At 41.3% G+C, this 25,623-nt stretch overlaps 1 protein-coding gene across 2 annotated transcripts in view; it reads right to left on the reverse strand.

Annotated features, from left to right (window-relative positions):
• Positions 1-25,623, reverse strand: part of DOCK2 (dedicator of cytokinesis 2) — a 471,688-nt gene that overhangs the window by 310,009 nt on the left and 136,056 nt on the right. For both annotated transcript variants that reach the window (XM_072145916.1, XM_072145917.1), the window contains exons 20-22: positions 18,993-19,082; positions 17,991-18,091; positions 14,565-14,699 (exon numbers count right to left, since the gene is read on the reverse strand). In XM_072145916.1, the coding sequence (XP_072002017.1) occupies positions 14,565-14,699; positions 17,991-18,091; positions 18,993-19,082 (326 nt within the window). The remainder of the gene's footprint in view (positions 1-14,564; positions 14,700-17,990; positions 18,092-18,992; positions 19,083-25,623) is intronic.

The following is a 25,623-nucleotide window of genomic DNA, read 5'->3' on the forward strand; positions in this document are numbered from 1 at the left end:
CTTGCATGGCTTCCTTGCCCGAACGTAGGTTTCACCCGCAATGCCCCAGAAGAATCCATGAGTGGGGATAAATCAAGGTTCCGACAAGGTAACCAAACGTGTGGGATGTGGCTTTTACTATAGGCCTTTTTATTAATTTTAGCATTTTCTGGCATAAGAAAAAACACACACATACATTTGTGTAAACATGCCCCCTCTAAATAAAGGGGCGGACATATTTTTACAATAAATGTGAGAAAAAGACAAAAGTAAAATTATGCATTCATACATTTGCATAACATTTTGAAAGATAAATCGTAAACTAACACTAACCACCTAAAAAACAATGGTCTCCTGATATTTGAAGAACCTGGGCATATTTTCTGTAGCATTAAAGTACTGGGAGTACCATCGGAAGTTGATTTTGGGAATTAGCTGTTGGATGTGGGAGTAGGAGGGGAAGAATCCATCCTGTAGAATGTCGCAGACTAGCTTGTCGCCTAGTAAAACCTGGGCTGGGAGCCAGTTTGAGGATCGATCATCCCTTAGGTAAGCCTAATAGGTTGTTTAAACTTCATGATATAGGGAGACCCCCCTTCCCCATCAAAAAGGTAGATGTACTCTGCCATGTGTTAATAACTGCTTGGGTTGAGAGGGTTCTATTAGTTCCCTGGCCATAACTTGAAGCTGATGGGCCCCAGTGCAAAGTCTGTGCCAGGCCCCCAACTATAATGTATGGTTTATAGTAATAGTCTTTTAATATGGGAAAGTGACACCATAAGGGCCCCCTAGACCTCTTGGGCCCTGGTGTGACGGCAACCTCTGCACCCCCTCAAGTTACGCCCCTGTGTTTAAATCATTTTGCATACTGCATATATGCATAAATAAGGACCCTGCAACTGGTGATGTATTTTGTATGTAGCTCAGTTCTAGTACTGTGTTGCAGTGTATGCAGCTCGGCTATGCTACTCTATTTATGTATTTATGTATAGAGACCTGGCTCAGTTCTGATGCTGTACATACATAGCTTGGTGCTGTATTTATATATTGAGATGAGTTTTGCTGCTATGCAAAAAAATGGGATGACAACACATGCACTATAATACATCTGGAAACATTGGGGCTCATTTACTAAGGGTCCACAGAGCACATTTTGCGCCGCATCGCAATGGGAATTGTGTCAAACGCAATTGGATTTTGGCGTATCCGCGCAGGCTAGCACGCGACACAAATCAGGGGGCGGGCCGTTGGACAACCCGATGGATTGGGATTATGCGCGAGATTTAACATTTAGAATTGTGTCGCAAGACACGCTCTTACAAGCACCGGGAAGAAGAAGGTGAACTCCGGCAGACCGCGGCAGGGAAGCAACGGATGCAGGAACTCGGAGCACTTCGTCGGACCGTCCGTATCGGGGATCGCGACAGGACCAGGTAAGTAAATTTTCCCCATTGTATTTAATATTTTTAATTAGAGTGGGGGGCTGTTTATGTTATAATTGTTATTAGTAATTTGTTGGGACAACATATATACTTTATTGTTATCACAACAGTGGGTATTAGGTGGGGGGTCTGGAAATTTTTAAAAGGTTTGCCCTGTTGAGTAAATCACCTGGAAACTGCACTATCTGTTACTATCTTTTACACTTTTTTATGTTAACTCCTGCCCTTTTACCTATACAAAAATCACCTTAAGTTATTTGCAAATGAGCAGAGAAAAGTCACCCTCAGCTTGACTCAGCACAGGCTCACTGTAGCTCTTCTCAGCTCATTTGCTAAAGACTTTGGGGGTAAATTGGTAAGTTTTGTGCTAGAAAGGATAACTCATACCCAAAGTATCCCTTTAAAAGGGTGTGAAAAGGCAGTTTTATTTTTTTCTTTTTTCACTGATCTGTAAAAGCAGATCCTTGGAAGGATGACCGTTGTCATTTTTCTGATGAGTTTCATAGTCACTTTGTACACTGAATCCCTTTGGGATAGACGGTACGTCGGAGACAAAATGGCTTTCAATCCATTCCAATAAGAACAAAATCAATATTTCCGCCTTATGAACCTTTCTCCTTTAATTTAATCTGTTATTGTTCTTTTTTTTTTAATCAAACTTGGAAGAAGAGCTGCTGCTTTTATATATATTATTCTCAGTACACTGTATCAAGAGAGAGGACATCTTTATTAGAGATGAGCGAATTTACTGTAGATACTTGAGTATAAGCCAACCAGAGTGTAAGGTGAGGCCCCTAATTTTACCACAAATAGCTGGGAAAACTTATTGACTTGAGTATAAACCTAGGGTGTGAGGGTGTGAAATGCATTGGTCACAGCCTCCCCCAGTAATAAAATGTCCCATGCAGCCTCCCCCAGTAATGAAATGCCCCATGTAGCCTCACCCATTAATGAAATTCCCCATGCAGCCTCCCCCAGTAATGATATGCCCCGTGCAGCCTCCCCAGTAATGAAATGCCCCATGCAGCCTCCCCAGTAATGAAATGCCCCATGCAGCCTCCCCCAGTAATGAAATGTCCCATGCAGCCTCCCCCAGTAATGAAATGCCCCATGCAGCCTCCCCCAGTAATGAAATGTCCCATGCAGACTCGCCCAGTAATGAAATTCCCAATGCAGCCTCCCCCAGCAGCGGCATCATAGTTTGCAGTGGCAGCCAAAGCACATGGCACATCTCTGCCCGCTCTATTACGAGAGAAGAAGCAAGAGGAGCCGCGGGGAGCATCGGGAGATGAATATGAAAGTTTATTTTTTTTTATACACTCGTGTCTAAGCCGAAGTGGGTTTTTTGTGCTGAAAAACTTAGTTTATTAACTAGTATTTACAGTACCGTATTTTGCGGCTTATAAGCCGCACAGGACTATAAGGCGCATTAGTCCGATGCGCCTTATATATGTAATAATTACATATATAAGGTGCATCGGACTATAAGGCGCGGGGTCCGGGGGCGTGGCGGAGGTCCGGGGGCGTGGCGGAGACCCGACGGGACGCGACGCCGAGACGCGACGGGGAACGCGGGGAAGGTGAGGGGGAGGTGGAGGAGGGCAGCGGACCATACTTACATAGGTCCCCGCTACCGGAGACAGCAGATCTCCAGCGGGAACTGCAGACCACGCGGCAGAAGTTGTTCATGCCGCGTGGTCTGCAGTTCCCGCTGGAGATCTCCGGTCTCCGGTAGCGGGGACCTATGTAAGTATGGTCCGCTGCCCTGTGCCCTGTGCCATAGATAGGGCGCACCGGACTATAAGGCGCACTTTGGATTTCCACGGAAATCCAAGGCTTTTAAGTGCGCCTTATAGTCCGGAAAGAGAAAGAGAAACAAAAACGACAACGAAGGAGGACGGCGCCTCGCGTAATAACGTAGAGACAAATGTACCGACTGTGGTGAGAAAATTGGTTGCTCACCTGATAACCACTTGGGTACAAGCGGTAATAAATAAATATCCAGTATGGGGAAGGATCCTTGATGTTACGGAGGTTTTGATCTTGGGTTACTGCAGCAACTTTTGGGCACTCCGAAAGACCGGTAGCCAAAGATACCGTGAAGTAAATAATACAAAAAAAGAAAAAATGGAGGGGGCCTGGAAAGTGCGCTTGTAACCGGACAAAAGATCTCTCCAAGTAAATGGTTGACACAAATTTTATTGGTAGCAGTAATATCCAATATTACTGCTACCAATAAAATTTGTGTCAACCATTTACTTGGAGAGATCTTTTGTCCGGTTACAAGCGCACTTTCCAGGCCCCCTCCATTTTTTCTTTTTTTGTATTATAGTCCGGAAAATACGGTATTTGTTGGTTCATAGAATTTGCATGAATCTGGTATTTTTCAGGCACTGTGCGGTGGCGTCACTTGAGCTGTCACTTGAACGTCAGCGATGGCACCGCACAAAGAGAGGGAGCCGGAGTCAGAACATTGTTGGACAGAAGAGGACCTCTCAAGTAGGGTATGAAATGTCATTTATAGAACTCCCATTGTTATGTCAAATCTCACAAGTTTTCCTATTAAAAAAAATGATCCCCCAAAGTCAGGCAAATATGACTGCTCTCACCTAATTTTCACAAGAGATGAGTCAAGTTTAGTGATTGCATGGATAGTGTCAATTCAGAAGCCCTTAACTTCTGTTCTATAACACCGAGAAACAAGGGGCATATTAAAGATAAGGATCTTATCTTTCATATACTGTCAAGTTTAGTAGTTGCAGGGATAATGTCAATTCAGAAGCCCCTATCTTTGGTTCTGTAGTACCTAGAAGCATGCTTTTTGTGTCATATTTCAGATCGCATCAGGCTTATGGCTTTGTAATCTAAACAACTGGAAATAGAGGCAGCTATAGACATAGTTGGACATGAAGCTGCAAATAAAAATCCAGTTTTTGCCTCACAGAATCATAAGGTTGATGGTATCTAAAAGATGAGATGTTTATCTTTAATATGACACATAAAGCTTGTTTCTAGGTACTAAAGAACCGAAAATAGGGGGGTTCTGAATTGCCCCCTGCATTCTCTCCACTTAATTCATATCATGTGAAAATGGGATGAGGAGAGTCTTATTTTCCAGACTTTGGGGGAAATCTTATATAAGTAAACAGGTGAGATTTCACATAAACAAAGGACAAGTAGTTAAGTTGGGTAAAACCTGGTGATACGTTCCCTTTAAAGTGCAGGTTTCACACAATGGATACAGAAAACAAATCCATATAACATATATTCTATTATAATGACTAAAATCATTGCAATTACTATTTTATCTACATATTACATCCAAGTCAAATGCACCTGAAATGAAAATGATTCTGTTCCTGAAAAAGCTGGAAAACAAGACGCTTGTGTATATAAAAAATATATATATTTTCCCAAATATTATCCCATATAAATTATATCTCCTCCCCTACAGCTGTAGATATAATTTTGTATCAGTAATCAAACCCCCAAGACACCCATCAAGAGGCTAACATTGACTATTTATTTGTGACAATAGGAATCAATACAATAAGGGCCAGTTAAATCCACCAGCATAACATACAGGAATTGTTTCATCATTAAAACATGTAGAATTTGATATTTGCTTTGTGTTATTTTCAGAATTAACATGGACATTTGGCATGTATTTCTACTACTTGTCCAAAAAGGACCACATATGGTGTTGTTGCCTTGTTTTTCAGCGCACACAAATGTTCACAACCCCAATGCACACAACACTTATAAAATAAGATGGAATCCTGACAAGAAGCAATTTTATCTCAAACCTGGGGAAGCTAGATTTATGATGAGAAATAATGTTCAATTTTCTGCAGTAGATGAATCGTTGCAGAAAACAAAAAATAAATACCCTAATATAGTGGACAAACTGGGAATGTCAATCAAATTTCACCAATATATATTTCTTTAATTAACGTGCAAAATCTCTGAACCAAGTTTTAGTAAAAAACATTTCCTACAGAATGTTGTCGTATCTGAATGGGTACAAATACAGCCCTAATGACATTTAGAAAAAAATATGTATAATGTATCATTAGACTGTATAACACAATGGAATGTTTTCTATTGAACTATTGTGCCATTAATTTGTATTGTAACTTGTATTTTTGCAGTAACTACCTTTATCATTTGTATTCTGTTTTGAGCGTCTGAAGACGCTGTGGAGAACTTTCTGCTGTATGCAAGATACTCCAGTGTGACTGGTTTTGTAATGGTGTGGGGAGACATTTCTTTGGATTGCCACACAGCCCTCTATGTACTATTCTAAGATCCTAAGGCTAATTGTGAGACCATATGCAGGTGCAGAGAACCCTGGGTTTCTTCTGATGCAGGACAATGACACATTCATTTACTAAGGGTCCACGGAGCGCAATTTCGTCGGGTTTCCCGACGATTTCCGTTTTGTGCCGAATTGCCCTGGGTTTTTGGTGCATGCAATCGGATTTGGGCGCATCAGCGCCAGCTTGCACGCCACAGAAATGGGGGGGGTGTGGCTGTCGGACAACCCGATGGATTCGGACAACGCACAAGATTTAACATTTAGAATTGTGTCGCAAACACTTACTGTGTCGCAAGCACTTACTAGCATCGGGAAGAAGAAGGTGAACTCCGGCAGACCTCGGCGGGGAAGCGACGGATGCAGGAACTCGGGCGCACAATCTTCATGAATCGCGCTGGACTTCATCCTCGTCGGACTGTCTGAAACAGTAATCGCGACTGGACCAGGTAAGTAAATTTGCCCCATTGTGTGTAATCCGTTTCTGCATGATGAAGGCATTAATACTATGCACCTGTTTCCTAGAGCTGGATCGAATTGAGCAGATACGGGACATCATCTACCAACTCACATTTTCCCAGGAGTAAATTGATGCTTTAATCCATGTATGGGAGGAGAACCCACAAGAGAACATACGCCACTTCATCAGGAGTATAGAGGTCATACTGGCACGTAGAGACCACGAACACTACTGGGCTTCATTTCCTTGTTTTGAGGCATTTCCAATAAAAATGGATTTTACAGTATTTGATTTTGAGTATCGTTTCAAATTCAGACATACATGAGATATTTATTTTCATGTTCATTGATCATTTGTATGTTTATTGTTCTCAAAACATTCCATTATCATGTGTTTAGGTTAGACCTGTGGTACTTAGTGTCAAGATGCTGCAAGATTTTTTTTTCTATTTTTGCAGGAGAAAGGCTAGTTTTTAGATTCTAAATAAAAGGTAAGTACTACATATTAACATTGTATATTATATGCTTAAAGTGAACTTAACTGCATCCCAAAATTTGCTCTAACCTTTACAGGTGATCGTAATGTGACCATTTTTAAATTTTGAATGCACAAATCCATCTGTTTAATGTTTCATTAATTTTTTGCACAACTTAAAAACTTATTTTTCTTTAGCACGGTGATTATCAACAGAAGTGGACACAGAGCTCAGAGTGATATAGTGAAAACAGATTGCAACAGCAATATAGAGAAATGGGAAGATACACTGAAAGTGGACATATTCCACACTGATTTACCGCTTTAAAGTGAACAATGCCCTATGAAACTAGATGATGAATACCACACAAAACTAGGCATATTAAAGCGGGGTGAGAGGCATTCAAATGTCATGTAAGAGTTTAAAACCATTCACATCAACATGATATGCATTCTGGATGATCTGCAAGGCTACCTGACCACAGGTTTCACTAGCTTGCATGGGCCAGAGAGTATCTACCCTGGATGAGGGACCAGAAGGTCCCTGACAAAAGTTGAATATCTACATACAACAAGCTTTTCTAAGGATGTGAGACACAAAGATCGGGCAAAAGGGAGTGTAGGAAGAGACTTGTTAATAAGGGATTAAGGGAAATGGCCAGCACCAATTAACAGCATGCTGGCCCTTTAAATGTTCTGAAGCCGACGTGTGCATGCCCTAGGACACTGATGGTGAACCTTTTAGAGGCCGAGTGCCCAAACTACAGCAAAGACCCACTTATTTATCGCAAAGTGCCAACACAGAAATTTAATTTGTGATTTATACTCCCTTCTCTGTCACAGTTTTCATTGATACCAGCACCTGAGGACACCAATAAAGCAGAAAATAGTCCCAGGTTGAGCTGTCACTTTAATATAGCTCTGTGCACAGCAAGTCCTGGGCTGTTTGGGACTGTAGGATGATACCTGGAGTCATCTCAGGTGATGGCCTGAGTGCCCACAGAAAGGGCTCTGAGTGCCACCTCTGGCACCAGTGCCATAGGTTAGCCATCACTGCCCTAGGAGATGGGCAAGCGCGCATAGCCGATGGACAGGAGAAAGGAGCGGGGATGGGCAAGTTACAGCTGAGGGGCGCTGGGACACAGAGAGGGGTCACAGACATGGGTCGCGGGAGCGTGGACATAGGCTGGTTGGCTATAAACTGGGGCATGAGGCTGGCTAGCTATATACAAGGGGCTGAATAGCTATATACTGAGGGCAAGCTGGCTATATACTGGGGGGGCAGGTATCTGAATAGTTATATACATATAATATTTCCCACTCTAGGCTTGGGTGAATAGGTTTTCCAGTTTTTTTGTAGTAAAATTAGGTATATAAATATAAACAGTATAACTTTTTTTTGTGTCAGGGGATATAATGGTGTATTCATGTGTAGCCAATTATGTTCACCACAACTGTTAACTACTGTGTGACAACATAAAGGAAAGAATTGATTATGTTCCTGTATGCATCAATAACATTTATAATTGAATCCTTAAAAAAACATTGTTGAAAAAACATACAGACCATTTATTTCTAAAGTTCTGCAATAAAAACTGAAGAATTACCAGATTCTGAAGGTGAACTATATTAATTTACTTAATTATCTGCTAATAATTTGTTTTTGTAGTTTGCTAAATGGCTTTTATACATTTTCTGCATATCATAAACTAAAGGGCACTTTGCCTTGTCTTTGCTCATCACAACCCTTAGATGGACTGTCAATGCAGTTGAAAGCTTTCCTCAAAGCAGCCAAAATCCATATTTCAAATTGAAAAAAATCTAATAGTATACAAGCTGGCAAGAAAACTCTGAACTGTTAATATGTATTAGGCTATTGCATTTCTAAGATTGCAAAACCAAGGTCCAGAGGACACCATGCAACATTCTAGCCATACGCAAGTTCTTACAATCTGAATTTTATTTTTAATATTATTGTGCCTAATACTGTAAGACAGAATTGTAATATCTTATTCACATCTGCTTCAGATGCTTTACTCTTTACTTTTTATTTTTCCATCAAAATGATGGACACCTCAAGGTAACTTGAAGAACCTCGCTGTAAGCCATTTGGTATGTAGCATGCTATGAGTGATTCAGCATGCGTCATTTCAGTTATAAATAAACATTATTCGTAATAAAAAAAGTTAAATCCATCTTTGACACAGAGTAACATAGAGGTTTAAAAATCCCATGCTATAGTATTTGCCACAATAAGGTTGACAGAAAATGGGGTTGATGCTAATGCTAAGCTGTTCAATAACTCCAGAGATCCAGAGAGATTTTGAAGTGTTAAGAGAAAAAGTCACTTTTTATGCAACATTCATAGAAAGGTTCCCTGTCAGCATAGTAGAATATAGTGTTGCCTATAAAGACCACTTTTTTTAGACCCCTAAATTTTTAAGCCTACAGCATTAGGCTTCCTTCCCTCAGGTCTTGGTAACTCGGACCGTTGTTTTGGATCTGACTGTCATCGGCTCATGCAACGATGACAGTAGAAAACGACTCAAGGAGCTACGAACTCGGGCAGGAATAAAGCCTGCTGTACCTTATGCAACTCTGGCAGTTGGCTGATGAACAGGTTTGTGGAATCCTTGGCCGTGTGCAAGTGCCCATAGCAGTAAATAGGAATATGTGATAGCCGCTGAAAAAATGGCTATCACACGTCTCCATTTCACATTCATCTACATGAGGCCTTCGTATGGATTTTGTTTACTTTTGTTTACTGACCAAGTATTGTTCTAGGTGTCACATCAGGCACAGGTTTGCCCAAGTAAATAATGTGTGTTTCAGCCAAGTAACACAAAATACTTTTGTGGCAATGTTAGTTCCTTTGCAGCTCAAAATACATCCCTATTTTCTGCCAATAATTACCGTACCTTGATCAATATTTTAACCATGAAACCTAAACATCTTCCACGAAAAGGGAAGAAATTGCTAAACTTGAAGTAGTGTCAGCTGGGCAGCAATGTAAGGATGATCTCAAAAAGTGTGAACAGGAGTAAATGAATTGAATGCTGCATAAATGAGCATCCATCAACATATCTCACAATGGGGAAAACAGGGCACTTACAAGTTTGAAGCTTCTGCTTTTCACTTTCTGCACAGCCTGGTCTAGCAATATCATAATCCAAGCATTTTATGCTCTGCCCTCGTAACTGTAACAGATTTAAGTCTTTACTTTACATATTTTTTTACATAGATGCCTGTTAGAGTATGAAATTGAGTTGTAATTGTGCGTCATTCTTTGTATTTTCGAGGCTAAATCAATGGGCCAGAAGCAAATCACTGCATTCTGTTATAGGAAAATGGAGTTTTACCATATCTAATCTGAGCTGTTCAATTCATTTATGAATGCCATCATTGCTGCCTTAGTTTTCTTCCAAAATATAAAGTCAATGGACCAAGTAGAACTTAAGAGCTCTTTGTAAAATGAAACTACTGAGAATGCTACAACATGTGGACGCTGGGCAGCCTGGCTTGTGCAGGTAATCCACTTGGCCGCTGGATTATCCCAGTGGCATGGTATGGTATATCCTATCATGCATATAATGGTTTACCCTTGACCTTTTGATATGCATGTTTGCTGTTTTTAACAAATATTTTTGACACAATATTGTCATACTGTATCTTGCACTTGAGTTTTTGTGTATATGTATTGTTAATAACACACAAAAATCTCCCAATATCACACATGTTTTGTACCTCCACACCTGTACCAACCCAGACTATAATTATTATAAATATAATAACATTTATCCCATACAGCAAAAAATGTTTAAAAAACAAATAGAGGAAAAACAATGACCAAATGGAAAAAATGAAGTGCGTACAAATGGTTATTTTGCTTGGAAGATCGTACATAAAGTTTTCTTTTTCTCTAAAAAGGAGTTTGTTATGCATAAGGTTATTTTTATTAAAAATAAAATAATGAATTTGGTATATATGTATGCGCATTGATCCAGAGAAAAAAGTTTTTATGTTTTATTTAGGTTTCCCGAGATAAATGCAGGACATTTGTAATAAAAAAGTACAAAGTGAGATTTGCATTCGTTTTAAAATATATTGTACAAAAAGGAAAGTTTATAAGTAAGCCATAGGAAACCCCAAATCATTAAAAACTAAATTTCGTCTTGAAAAAAACCAAGATCCCCTAAATCTAAGTTAGAATGTTCAGACTTTGTTCTATTTAACTAGCCACAACAATTGTGTAGCACTAATTATATATATATATACACTTACCGGCCACTTTATTAGGTACACCATGCTAGTAACGGGTTGGATCCCCTTTTGCCTTCAGAACTGCCTATGCTTCATGGCATAGATTCAACAAGGTGCTGGAAGCATTCCTCAGAGATTTTGATCCATATTGACATGATGGCATCACACAGTTGCCGCAGATTTGTCGACTGCACATCCATGATGCGAATCTCCCGTTCCACCACATCCCAAAGATGCTCTCTGTGATTTAGATATGGTGACTGTGGAGGCCATTTGAGTACAGTGAACTCATTGTCATGTTCAAGAAACCAGTCTGAGATGATTCCAGCTTTATGACATGGCGCATTACCCTGCTGAAAGTAGCCATCAGATGTTGGGTACATTGTGGTCATAAAGGGATGGACATGGTCAGCAACAATACTCAGGTAGGCTGTGGCATTGCAACGATGCTCAATTGGTACCAAGGGGCCCAAAGAGTGCCAAAAAAATATTTCCCACACCATGACACCACCACCACCAGCCTGAACCGTTGATACAAGGCAGGATGGATCCATGCTTTCATGTTGTTGACGCCAAATTCTGACCCTACCATCCGAATGTCGCAGCAGAAATCGAGACTCATCAGACCAGGCAACGTCTTTCCAATCTTCTGATGTCCAATTTCGATGAGCTTGTGCAAACTGTAGCCTCAGTTTCCTGTTCTTAGCTGAAAGGAGTGGCACCCGGTGTGGTCTTCTGCTGCTGTAGCCCATCTGCCTCAAAGTTCGACGTACTGTGCATTCAGAGATGCTCTTCTGCCTACCTTGGTTGTAACGGGTGGCGATTTTGAGTCACTGTTGCCTTTCTATCAGCTCGAACCAGTCTGCCCATTCTCCTCTGACCTCTGGCATCAACAAGGCATTTCCGCCCACAGAACTGCCGCTCACTGGATGTTTTTTCTTTTTCGGACCATTCTCTGTAAACCCTAGAGATGGTTGTGCATGAGAATCCCAGTAGATGAGCAGTTTCTGAAATACTCAGACCAGCCCTTCTGGCAGCAACAACCATGCCACGTTCAAAGGCACTCAAATCACCTTTCTTTCCCATACTGATGCTCAGTTTGAACTGCAGAAGATTGTCTTGACCATGTCTACATGCCTAAATGCACTGAGTTGCCGCCATGTGATTGGCTGATTAGAAATTAAGTGTTAACAAGCAGTTGGACAGGTGTACCTAATAAAGTGGCCGGTGAGTGTATATATGTGTGTGTAACATAAGTGCACAACATAGTAAAAGAAGTTCAATGGAATGTTGTGCCCATTTTCATGTTCAGTACTTTATATGTGACAACTATCTCCTCTTTACAACCTTCACATAGCTTATCGATTTGGGATTGTCTTATTTTAATTGTACATGAAAACACTCTTGCAAGTGTCTGCAGTTTTTAAAATGACTGCACAGGATGGGAAGAAAAAATTCTCATAGCTAAGGATTCAATTATTGGAACGGCAGATGGCTGTTCAGCACTAAACAATTTAGGTGTTTCTGCTTATTATCTTTGAATGAGATTAGTTTGATAGCAATTACGGTGGATGCCTGAAATGAACCTCGGTTGTTTACTTCTTTATAATGTCACATTTGTGCAAATTTGCATTTTCTAATAAACAGAAAATATGATTTTTAAAATGTAACATTGAAAAAATATTAACAAAATAAAGTCCCGCTCTGTGGTGCCTGGTTAGACAACCACAAGCTACACCATTTTTGCCTAAATATTATTGGACAAGCCTTTGGCGGCTTCTGTCACTTTCAGAGTGTGGTCCTTTCTCATGACGCCATGTCAAACAGCAGGAGAACTCAACGGTCCAGTATGTCTAATATCCTGTACAATTGTGATTTTTAATTTGAATAAATGTTCACTCTGTGTTCTTGAGTCTCGTGGGCAGTCCGACTACCTAAACGTTACACATGGGCACATGTCAGTTGTTTAGGGCTGATTTGCAGTAGTATGGCATTTGTTTTTTCACCGTTCGTCATAAATTTCATTGGTCTATATACTTTTTAGTGGATCGGTTGCATGGTCTGTTAATACAATGGACATGGGCAATGATCCATCAAAAAATATTGCTATTTCAGATGCTGGTGCTGCCCAATATTACAGCCGATATGGTCCCAAGTACATAAAATGTTAGCAGACTGGACAGGCCATAGTCTGGAGAATGATTCTGCTGTTCTCCTGTTGTCTCTGCTCCCTATCTCAGTTACCAAAGCCAAGCGTCCTTAATGGGATATGTGCTAATACCAGCACACACCCTTCGGTGTATCCTCGGATAACTGACTGGTTCAGAGAGCAATGCTTTTGCACAGATTACAGCACATTCCCATAAAACGGTGTGGCCCACTCCATGATTTGGGGCAGGTGGATGACATTTAAACAATCTCCTGCATCTTTAACTTATTCCTAGCTCACTTCTGTCCTTCTGTTTATACCGTCGGGTTGAATGACTTTTATCAGTCGTCCCTCTAGCCAGAGCACACTTGACGGAAGAGTGTGCCTCTCAAATGAACCTCCTTCTGTCCCCTGCTGGCTTTATTTTACTAAGAAATCTAATGTTACTTGACTTGATATGTGCTCCCCGTTTTTCCCTTTACTTTTTTCTTTACCATGTGATATCACATATCATGTCTCTATGTTTGAGTGCCTTCAAATTGATAGTTTATATGCTTTTTGAGATATATTACTTTTTTTTAACTTACTATGATGGACCTGCGTGTCCCACACTCTGTTTGTAATTTTTGTAACCTTAAATAAAGAATGATATACATAATAGTGAAAGTGCAATATTTTTTAATTCTGTCGTTCTGAAATATTTCCTATGGATGAGTTGTCGGTATCAAACAGCAACTGATTGGCAGGCTTTCATAGGGTCATCAAAACAATAGATCAACAATATCAAAATCCTTTAATGTCAAACCTTTCATGAAGACATTAACACAATAGATCAGATGTTCAGATGCAGTATTCTTTATGAACTTATGTATAAATGCAAATTTTAGAGAATATGTATATGTTTGATTTAAGTCTCACGCACACAAATGAATGTGTTGGCCATGAGCTAGCCACATAAACTACTACTAATTCAAAGCCCCATAGCCTTCTATTGGGCAGTTCATGGTGCTGTGCCTGCGATGTGGGGCTCCATGCCTCACCACACTGGGAACGTTCCGACTGCCGACATTTGAGGAACGTTGTTGCTTACGGCTCTATCTAAATAATGGTAACTTGACTTGGATGTGACTTTTTTTTTAAGCCCCTGTGCTGCCTGAATGTGTCATTATTTGTTCCAAAGTAATTCAATAAGCCTATTATAGTAAAAAAAGATAAAATGTTAGATGGTCAGATGTTCAGGCAAAACAAGTTTAGAAAATGTATTCTGAGAACCCCATGATGTTAGATGTTTACACTGTGAAACAGAATTTCACAAAGAAATGGGGACAAACTTTGTCTACACCCTCTAGTTTCCCATTAGCATCCTAGAGTAGAACAAGATCATTACAGAGCTATAAATTGTGCAAGTCTTGTAGCAGTAATACTACATCTCAGTGGTATAGCAGTACTAATCAATTACAAGGTACTTCAAAAAAAGATGCTTACTGTGAAAATAATGTCCTCGACCGCACAATGAACTTGAACACATATTCCAACGCTTTCAAAGTCCTCAGAATTGGCTCACACTGCTCTCCTCTGCTGGAAATATCTAAATATTTCTTCAAAACGGTCATTAGTTTCCTGTCAAGAAAATATTTTCCAAACCGATTACTGTTTAGTTGCTGCGCTACATAAACTGTTGAACTATTAAACCAAATTATTGCCGAATATTCAATGAATAATTTATTTAATGTAAACATGCGATTTAAGTGTTATTCATTCACAGAGGCTTATTAAAATTAATCAATTAAAGGGATTGTTCTGGATTTTTTGACAAAAAAAGTATCACTGTTGTCTGTATCGGATTTTGCAGTCTATGCTCAGTAAAGATACAACACTGATAGTCCATGAACAAATGTGATACCATTTATGAAAAAAAGCCTAACCATTTTTATATCTTAAACAATCCCTTTAAAGCCAGGGCCAGACCTGGGGTAGTTGCAGTCGGTAAGCCGGTCATAAACAGATAGCCCACTGTGATTCATCTGTATGGGTCACTTGAATATTGTAGATCAACAACATGTCAACTTATCTCTTCATAAGTGCAATGATGACAATTCTACTGCACCCTCCTTATATTTAACCTCTAAGATGTTGTGGTCAGCGATGAGAAATCAGAGCAATAGTTCTAGACATTTAACATATAAAAATAGTGATAAAAGTATGCTACTACCCAAACACATTAGTTATTATGAGGAGCTATTATAAGCGTGTTCACATGAGGAAGCCCGAGTTCATGGGCAATACTCGTGGGGACTCTTCTCCACTCACAGCATTTTGTTATATAGGGGAATGTAATTTTGTCTGATTTTTAGTTCACTTTGTCTGGTTTGTGATACCTCTTATCTTCTTGTATAGACATTATGGGGCACACTTACAAAGGGTCGCACGGTGCACTTTTGTCGAACTGTGCAGATTCTTCATGGCTAAAACGGCTTGCAAAGGTATGTCTCAGTGTCTGCGCTGAGATTATGGATTGTCCGAATGATTCTGGCCGAGCGCCATATTTAACTATCAAATTGTTTTGCACGCCCTATGTTAAAGATGCACCACAAAAAAGATGGTGAACTCTGCCAGACTAGTGCGGGGAAGCAACAGATTCATGATTTCTGGCGCATAATCTTAGTAAATTGCAGCACTCAGCATTATACACGGACAATGCACTTTCAGTGAACTTGAGTGACTTTGTAAAGAAATGTGCCCCTATATCATACTGCCTGTACCTGATTCATATAAATAGAACATTAACTTACAGTTCCTAACAATTAATTGATACAGTAAACAGGCAGTCCCCATGTAACGTACAAGATAGGTTCCATAGGTTTGTTCTCAAGTAGAATTTGTAGAAGTCGAAACTGTATATTTTATGATTGTAGATCCAGACAATTATTTTTTCCCAGTGACAAGTGGAGTTTCAAAATTTAAGGATTAAAGATTTATTACTGACACTTTACAGCTGATCATTGCAGTTTGGGACTATAATAAAGCATTCAGAGAGGACCATCTTTAACTAGGGGTCATCTGTTAGTCGGGTGTTTTTAAGTAGGAGACCGTCTGTATATATTATATATATTTAGCTGTTTATATTTTTTGGCACACACGTTTCTTCATTTCTTCATTTGTTTTAGATTTATTCTATTTTGCATATATATATAGCACATCTCGTTTTTCTTTTATTTGGTTTGATGTACTTAGTGATTTGTGGCCATGTACATATTTTTCAAACATCCCCCTCTTTTTCTAGGGTGTTCACATGAGGGTGTACAGTAAATATGTTAAAAAACTTTCCTTATTTTAAATATGGTTTGTTTCTGCACATACGTATGTATATGGATTTCTATAAGGTCGGATGCTGAAATTTGTTCTTCTTTATAGCGTTCCATGGTGGTTGGAAAGCATAGCTGATGCAGACAGTGCTCCACTAATCCAATTTGCCAGTATTAAAATAGCATATGACATTGTAATGCTAATGTACACAGGGTCCTAATGTATGTTATGAGAGTGCCTAATATTTTATGTTAATTGAAATAGCTGTTCCCCAAATTCCAACTAAATCATTTTCTTAGAGCTTTAAGCATATAGCAATATAATAAATATCTAAAATTAAGATTAGCCTTTTCTGCTGACCATACAGTAAATGAACCATTCATATGTATAAAATATTCTGAGCAAAGAATTAGAATGGAGAAACTATTCTACCTCGCCTTTCCTTATAGCCCTGTATCTGTTCTAAACTCACAGGAGAAGAAAGCCAAAGGCTAGATGCACACAAACATAATAAACATACAATTCGCATCAATCTGGAATCTGTCACAGATTTTCAGAAACTACAGAATATGAGTGACCCAAGAAAAACGGTTCCAACTAGGACATGCACTTTTTAATGCATCGGTCTTTTGGTCTTTTGAAAAGTATTGCATTTCGTGCAGCCCTGTGCCATCTTTTCAAAAGACTAATGGCACCTGGCTTTTATTTTCACTATTGCATGGATCCAGCCTAATATCAGGAACTCACAGATCAAATCCACTGTGGAATTTCTATTGGGGACAGTCCACAGCGGACCCAGCAGTGTTGAAAACTAGTTAAAATGGTTGGTTTCTGCTATTCTGATGCAGCCATCTGCTTTAAACCTTTGTGTTATGAGTTATGATTCTTCCAAGGAAAATGCAGATATTTACTGTGGGCAAGATAATGGCCTCCATGAAAATAACTTTCATTGTACTATACATAGATTTTGCATGCCTGTATTGTTATTGCACTGTGAGACACTGTGTTCTCGCCTTTTGAACTTCTACTGATCACAAAAAAAAGGAAATTATTAAAAGAATAAAAAATACTGGCCTCCAGGGCAATAAGGATAACCTTATTCCCACACCACTTAACCAAATATCTTTCACTTCACCCCTCTGTTTTCTGTTGGCCCATATAAACCAAATGCTAATTAATGTAGACATATCATCACCCGTTTTATCTCTCCTAAAGAATCTTGCCTCAAGTCTTGGAAATTGCTGCTTAGGACTATGGAAAAACTGTACATGTGGTCTCAGACTTCTGGACAACCGACTTACAGATGACCGCTGGTTACAGACGGACCTCTCTGCCCACTGTGACCTCTGGTGAAGCTCTCTGGATGCTTTACTTTAGTCCCAATCTGCCATGGTCAGCTATAAAGTGCTGCAGACTTTTTCTCATCATGTGGATGGGATTAATTTAAGACCCAACCACTTTTCTGTTACTTTTATGTGCAATTAGGCAGCAATTTAGTAGTGGCTACCTCAAAATGAAATTCTGTCACTGAAATTTAAAAATCACAACAAATCACAACAAAAACATTCTATAGATAAAATAACAATGAATATTATCCAAACCTACTTATAAGCCAGTGTGGCACTAAAATGTTGCTTTATATAGGCTTCCAAAACTGTGTTAAAATGTTGGAATTTCCGATCAGCAATGAGACCAATAATGTAAATCTGAAGAAAAAAAGAAAGAAAGAAAAGGAAACATAAATGAGCAAACAATTAAAATATTTAAATAACATTAAAAACCACACACAAGTAGGTCTAGTTTGAATATATAAGTGTAAAAAATACCTAAACATTTCTACAGTAGAGTAGAGAGAAGGAAAAGCTGAATTCTACACCTTATTTGGTTGTTTATACAGTACAATTTTTTTGCTGAATTCAATAATAAAAAAAAATTATTCTGAGGAGCTACCCTTGACCCTCTGTGATCTGCTTTTACAGATTGCTACACTGTCTCACCCCCTTTATCTTTCCCTTAGCACTTGGAAGTGCAGGTGCAGGAAGTGTGCAATAAAAATATTTTCGGCAAAACTGAATGTAATGCGCAGATATTCGCTTTATAACAAATTTACAATTATAATTAAAACATGTATATGCACCAAAATATGGTGCCAAAGGAAACTGTTAAAAAAAACACCATCCTGCTGTATTGAAGAAAACAGTGGTGTCAGGAATTATAGCAAAAGTTTTTTCTATTAAGTCTGAACATTGAACCATTGCAATGTTTACTGGTTATATAAAAATGGAAATGTATTATATTCTGAAATATTTATGCTATGTGTCCTTTTAAATAAATATCTAGATGCCTGTCCTAAAGACATGAAATTCATTGAACACAATGAGAAAAACACGTCATTTCCCACCATAATACATTATGTCCAGTTTTTATTCTTTTATCAGCAGACTGCAGATGCGGGGTTGTATTCTTTATAAATGATGCACACATTTGGAATGTAACAAAAAACAATTTGTAGTCTTTGCATGTAGCGTATTTCATCTATGAGCTCATCACATTTTACAGGCTTCAAAGATGCATAAGGTATGAGAGGGAAGGGAGAGACATTCTTACCAACGCATCAAAGACAAGTATATCATACTTGTTGGAATGTGAATGCTCCATCATTATATTAAAGAGGGCATCAAGAGTATCCTGAAGAAACTGCAAGTAAAAAAAGTGCAAATATTAGAAAAGTACATTCAGAGCTACGTAATGTGTGAATTATCCATTATTTTATTTAAGGGCCAGAGAAACATATTTATGTCTATGTAATGTAATATACAGGTTCCATACTTGCATGATAAATATTCTTCTTAAATGGTTCATATATTTTCAATAAAGTGTACAAATCAACACGCAAATAAAGAAAACAGTGTACGGTGAGTATCTTTATTTAAGTGCTTCTTTCATCATTTATACTTTGTTCTGTTGTTCCCCTTGAAATCACTATTATTCCCAAGTAGCCAATAGGTGTGCCTCCAGCAGTCCTGTCGCCAGTCGGCAGTAGCCAGTATTCCTACCCTCTGTAGCCAGTAGTCATGCCCCCAGTAGCCATGCCTCCAGTAGCCAGCAAGCATGCCCCCAGTAGCCATGCCCAAGTAGCCAATAGGTGTGCCTCCAGCAGTCCTGTCGCCAGTAGCCAGCTTTCCTACCCACACTGTTTCATAAAACTGAATACTTACCTTTCCTTGCTTTCAACAGCCTTGCTCCTTCCCATGCAGTGCTGTGATGAGATCATTGTGTGCGCCTGTGGCTTGTCAAACACATCACAGGTCCATTTAGGCCCATAGGGGGGAAGCTGGCAGCTTCCCATCTCACAGGCCTGCGGTGTCCTCTGCGATGGGAATCCTGTGTCTCCCATCTCTGTGGCCCATCAGGGAGAGGGAGCAGGTTGGCAGTGAGGCTTCTCCTCAGCTCAATGTGCAGAATAGAATTTTAACAACCGACGCATTTGAGCCCAAGAGAATTGGGTGGAAACTAGAGATGAGCGAGCACTAAAATGCTCGGGTACTCGTTATTCGAGACGAACTTTTCCCGATGCTCGAGTGCTCGTCTCGAATAACGAGCCCCATTGAAGTCAATGGGAGACTCGAGCATTTTTCAAGGGGACCAAGGCTCTGCACAGGGAAACTTAGCCAAACACCTGGGAACCTCAGAAAAGGATGGAAACACCACGGAAATGGACAGGAAACAGCAGGGGCAGCATGCATGGATGCCTCTGAGGCTGCTTAATCGCACCATTATGCCAAAATTATGGGCAACAGCATGGCCATGACAGAGTGACCGAATGAGGCTAGATAGCATCTAATACAACCAATAATTGACCCTGACACTATAGGGGAAGGCATGCAGAGGCAGCGGCAGCAGTGGCAGGCTAGAGAGTCTCATGGCGACATACCCTAAATGGACTCAGGTTTCACCAAAGGAGGTTAAATGATTTCCTATGTGAACAAAAGGTTGACAGTATATTTAGTCGATAACACAGCATGGTGGCGACATAGTGACCAAGTTCCATAACATATCTGGTGAAACACCCGAAAAATGAGCCTGACACAGCTCTTTTGATAAGGGGACGACATGTGGAGGCAGCCATGGATACAACTTCCATGATTAAGAGCGACAGTATGGGGCATTCATATTGCGCTGCTATGATTGCAACTTCAGGTCTCCAGCATGGCGGCGACAGATGGGCCGAGTTCCACTATGTATCTGGTGAAACACCTGAAAATTCTGCCTGACACAGCTCGTTTGATAAGGGGATGATGTGCTGCATATCCTCTCGTGCTCCAGCGTCTGGGGTATAGAGAGTTGAAATGAGACATTGGTGGATGCTGTGGAGGATCATGGAGGCAAAATGGACAGGAAACAGCAGGGGCAGCATGCATGGATGCCTCTGAGGCTGCCTAATCTTGGGATGGAGCTGGCGGTCCACTGCCAGGCGAGCTTTCGCCTGTCCAAGCCCCTGTCTCTCGGCTCCTCCCCACCCAAAATGGGCCTGGGGGCCAGAAGCGTTTACTTTGAAAAAATTAAAATTTTCAAAGCAGGCCGGGTCGTTTGAATATTTCACCTAGGAATAATGGAATAGCATAGTGGTTCTATTTTTAATTGTTTTTACGGAAATGGTTCCATGATTAAGAGCGACAGTATGGGGCATCCATATTGCGCTGCTATGATTGCAACTTCAGGTCTCCAGCATGGCTGCGACAGATGGGCCGAGTTCCACTATGTATCTGGTGAAACACCTGAAAATTCTGCCTGACACAGCTCGTTTGATAAGGGGACGATGTATGGAGGCAGTAAACTAGTAGTAGACTAAAGGTGCTGCAGTTAAAACTATGTTAGTTGGATCTTGAGATGGAGCTGGCGCTCTGCTGCCAGACGAGCTTTCGCCAATCCAAGCCCCTGTCTCTAGGCTACTCCCCAAACAGCACTTCTTAAAACCTTTTGTATAAGATCAAGTGTAGTAGCGTTCTTATAAGTTTAGGATATGGCGGGTGAGGGGAATGTAAACAGATGCGCAAGAAGTGCTGAAATAATATCGGTAAATGATAAAAGTTTGCCAGTATATTTTGTGGATTACACAGCAGGGTGGCGACAAAGTTAACAAGTTTGATGTGGAAGCCATGAAAACAACCCAAAATTCTGCCCGACACAGCTCGTTTGATAAGGGGACGATGTATGGAGGCAGTGACCTAGTAGTAGATTAACTCCTTAACGCTCTGCGCCGTAGCTCTACGGCGCAGAGGTATAAGGAGTGTATGAAGAGGGCTCACGGGCTGAGTCCTCTTCATACAAAGGTGGGGGTTTTTGCAAAATGCATAAAACCCCCACCGCTAATAACCGCGGTCGGTGCTTGCACCGATCGCGGCTATTAACCCCCTAAACGCCGCCTGCAAAGTCGCAGGCGGCGTTTAAAAGACGGCGGCGCGTGGGCGCCGCCATCTTTTTTTTGATCGCCACGCCCCCGAACGTCATCGGGGGGTGGCGATCAGTTGCCATGGTAGCCTCGTGTCTTCTCTTGACACGAGGCTATCTGGCAGCTGCATATTCGTTACAATGAGCCAGTGGCTCATTGTAATGAATGTGCTGCAAAAATGCCATATATTGCAATACAGAAGTATTGCAGTATATGGTAGCAGCGATCTGACCATCTAGGGTTAATGTACCCTAGATGGTCTAAAAGATAGTGAAAAAAAAAAGAAAAAAAAAAGTTTAAAAAATAAAAAAAATTAATAAAATATTAAAAGTTCAAATCACCCCCCTTTCCCTAGAACGGATATAAAACATAACAAACAGTAAAAATCACAGACATATTAGGTATCGCCGCGTCCCAAAATGCCCGATCTATCAAAATATAAAAACGGTTACGGCCGGCGGTGACCTCCGAGGCGGGAAATGGCGCCCAAATGTCCGAAATGCGACTTTTACACCTTTTTACATAACATAAAAAATGAAATAAAAAATGATCAAAATGTCGCACAGACCTCAAAACGGTAGCAATGAAAACGTCGCCTCATTTCGCAAAAAATGACCCCTCACACATTTCCGTGCGCCAAAGTATGAAAAAGTTATTAGCGTCAGAAGATGGCAAAAAAATTTTTTTCTTTTTTGTACACATTCGTTTAATTTTTGAAAATGTATTAAAACACAATAAAACCTGTATAAATTTGGTATCACCGCGATCGCACCGAACCAAAGAATAAAGTAGGCGTGTTATTTGGAGCGAAGAGTGAAAGTCGTAAAAACTGAGCCCACAAGAACGTGACGCACGTGCGGTTTTTTTTCAATTTTTCCACATTTGGAATTTTTTTTCAGCTTCGCAGTACACGGCATGTTAAAATAAATAACATTACGGGAAAGTAAAATTTGTTACGCACAAAATAAGCCCTCACACAGGTCTGTACACGGAAAAATGAAAAAGTTATGGATTTTTGAAGTTGGAGAGCGAGAAATGAGGCGAAAAACCCTGCGTCCTTAAGGGGTTAAAGGTGCTGCAGTTAAAACTATGTTAGTTGGATCTTGAGATGGAGCTGGCGCTCCGCTGCCAGGCGAGCTTTCGCCACTCCAAGCCCCTGTCTCTAGGCTACTCCCCAAACAGCACTTCTAAGAACCTTTTGTATAAGATCAAGTGTAGTAGCGTTCTTATAAGTTTGGGATATGGCGGGTGAGGGGAATGTAAACAGATGCGCAAGAAGCGCTGAAATAATATCGGTAAATGATAAAAGTTTGCCAGTATATTTTGTGGATTACACAGCAGGGTGGCGACAAAGTTAACAAGTTTGATGTTGAATCCATGAAAACCCAAAATTCTGCCTGACACAGTTCGTTTGATAACGAGACAATGTATGGAGGCAGCTATATGGACGACTTTTGGAGGCAGCTATGGCGATGACGTGTGGAGGTAGCAATGGAGACAATGTGTGGAGCCAGCTAAAAAGACGACATGTGGAGGCTGCTATGGCGACAATTTAATTTGGATAGTGCCTGTATGTGGCAGTCCAAAAAAGTTTTCAAACCAGAGGAGCAGGTAGGTGGTCCTCCAGAAAAATTAAATAAATTGAGTGCCTGTATGTGGCAGTCCAAAAAAGTTTTCAAACCAGAGGAGCAGGTAGGTGGTCCTCCAGAAAAATTAAATAGATTGAGTGCCTGTATGTGGCACTCCCAAAAATTGCTTAAAACAGAGGACCGGGTAGGTGGCCCTTCAGAAAAATTAAATACATAGAGTACTATAGCTAGAGCCAGTTGGCCCTGGCAAAAAATAGCCAGTTTCCTATGCTTTAGTGTACAAAGAGGAGGAGAAGGAGGACAATGAGGAGGAGGAGTGCATACATTATTGAGCTTCTTTCACCTGGTGGAGAATGAAAATCCGGAGAAATCCAGGTTTTATTCATCTTGATAAGCGTCAGCCTGTCAGCGCTGTCAGTCGACAGGCGTGTACGCTTATCGGTGATGATGCCACCAGCTGCACTGAAAACCCGCTCGGACAACACGCTAGCGGCAGGGCAGGCAAGAACCTCCAAGGCGTCAGTTCGTGCCACATGTCCAGCTTTGAAACCCAGTAGTTGTAGGGAGCTGTGTGATCATTTAGGACGATGGTATGGTCAGCTACGTACTCCCTCACCATCTTTCTGTAAAGATCAGCCCTATTCTGCCGAGACTGGGGACAGGTGACAGTGTCTTGCTGGGGTGACATAAAACTGGCAAAGGCCTTGTAAAGCGTACCCCTGCCAGTGCTGGAAAAGCTGCCTGCTCGCCTACTCTCCCTCGCTACTTGTCCCGCAGAAGTACGCCCTCTGCCGCTAGCACTGTCAGAAGGGAAATACTGTTTCAGCTTGTGCACCAGGGCCTGCTGGTATTCATGCATTCTCACACTCCTTTCCTCTCCAGGGATGAGAGTGGAAAGATTTTGCTTGTACCATGGTTCCAGGAGAGTGAATACCCAGTAATCGGTGCTGGAATAAATTCTTTGAACGCGAGGGTCACGGGATAGGCAGCCTAGCATGAAATCTGCCATATGTGCCAGAGTCCCAACGCGCAAGAATTCACTCCCCTCACTGGCCTGACTGCCCATTTCCTCCTCCTCCAACTCCTCTTCTTCTGCCCATACACGCTGAACAGTGAAGGACTGAACAATGGTCCCCTCTTCTGTCTCGCCAACATTCTCCTCCTCTTCCTCCTCATCCTCCTCCGATATGCGCTGAGAAACGGACCTAAGGGTGCTTTGGCTATCAACAAGGGAATCTTCTTCCCCCGTCTCTTGTGACGAGCGCAAAGCTTCCGACTTCATGCTGACCAGAGAGTTTTTCAACAGGCCAAGCAGCGGGATGGTGAGGCTGATGATGGCGGCATCGCCACTGACCATCTGTGTTGACTCCTCAAAGTTACTCAGCACCTGACAGATATCAGACATCCACGTCCACTCCTCATTGTAGACTTGAGGAAGCTGACTGACCTGACTACCAGTTCTGGTGGAAGTTGACATCTGGCAGTCTACAATCGCTCTGCGCTGCTGGTAAACTCTGGATAACATGGTTAATGTTGAATTCCACCTCGTGGGCACGTCGCACAACAGTTGGTGAGCGGGCAGTTGGAGGCGGCGCTGCGCTGCCCTGAGAGTGGCAGCATCTGTGCTGGACTTCCTGAAATGCGCACAGATGCGGCGCACCTTCGTGAGCAAATCAGACAGATTGGGGTATGTCTTGAGGAAACGCTGAACTATGAGATTTAACACATGGGCCAGGCATGGCACATGTGTCAGTCTGCCGAGTTGCAGAGCCGCCACCAGGTTACGGCCGTTGTCACACAACCGTTGTCCATTGTCACACATGCCTGGCTTCAGGTTCAGCGGTGCCAGCCACAGATCAGTCTGCGCCGTGATGTCCTGTAATAGCTTTTGGGCGGTGTGCCTTTTATCGCCTAGGCTCAGCAGTTTGAGCACCGCCTGCTGTCGCTTAGCGATGGCACTGCTGCTGTGCCTGGAGCTACCGACTGATGGCGCCATGCCCACGGATGGTAATTCGGAGGAGGAGGAGGTGGAGGAGGGGTGGGAGGAGGAGGAGGCATAGTAGGCCTTTGAGACCTGGACCGAGGTAGGCCCTGCAATCCTCGGCGTCGGCAGTATATGAGCAGCCCCAGGGTCAGACTCGGTCCCAGCCTCCACCAAGTTAACCCAATGTGCCGTCAGCGATATATAGTGGCCCTG

This window comes from Engystomops pustulosus, chromosome 4 (assembly GCF_040894005.1).
Source record: "Engystomops pustulosus chromosome 4, aEngPut4.maternal, whole genome shotgun sequence".
Classification (NCBI taxonomy): Eukaryota; Metazoa; Chordata; class Amphibia; order Anura; family Leptodactylidae; genus Engystomops; species Engystomops pustulosus.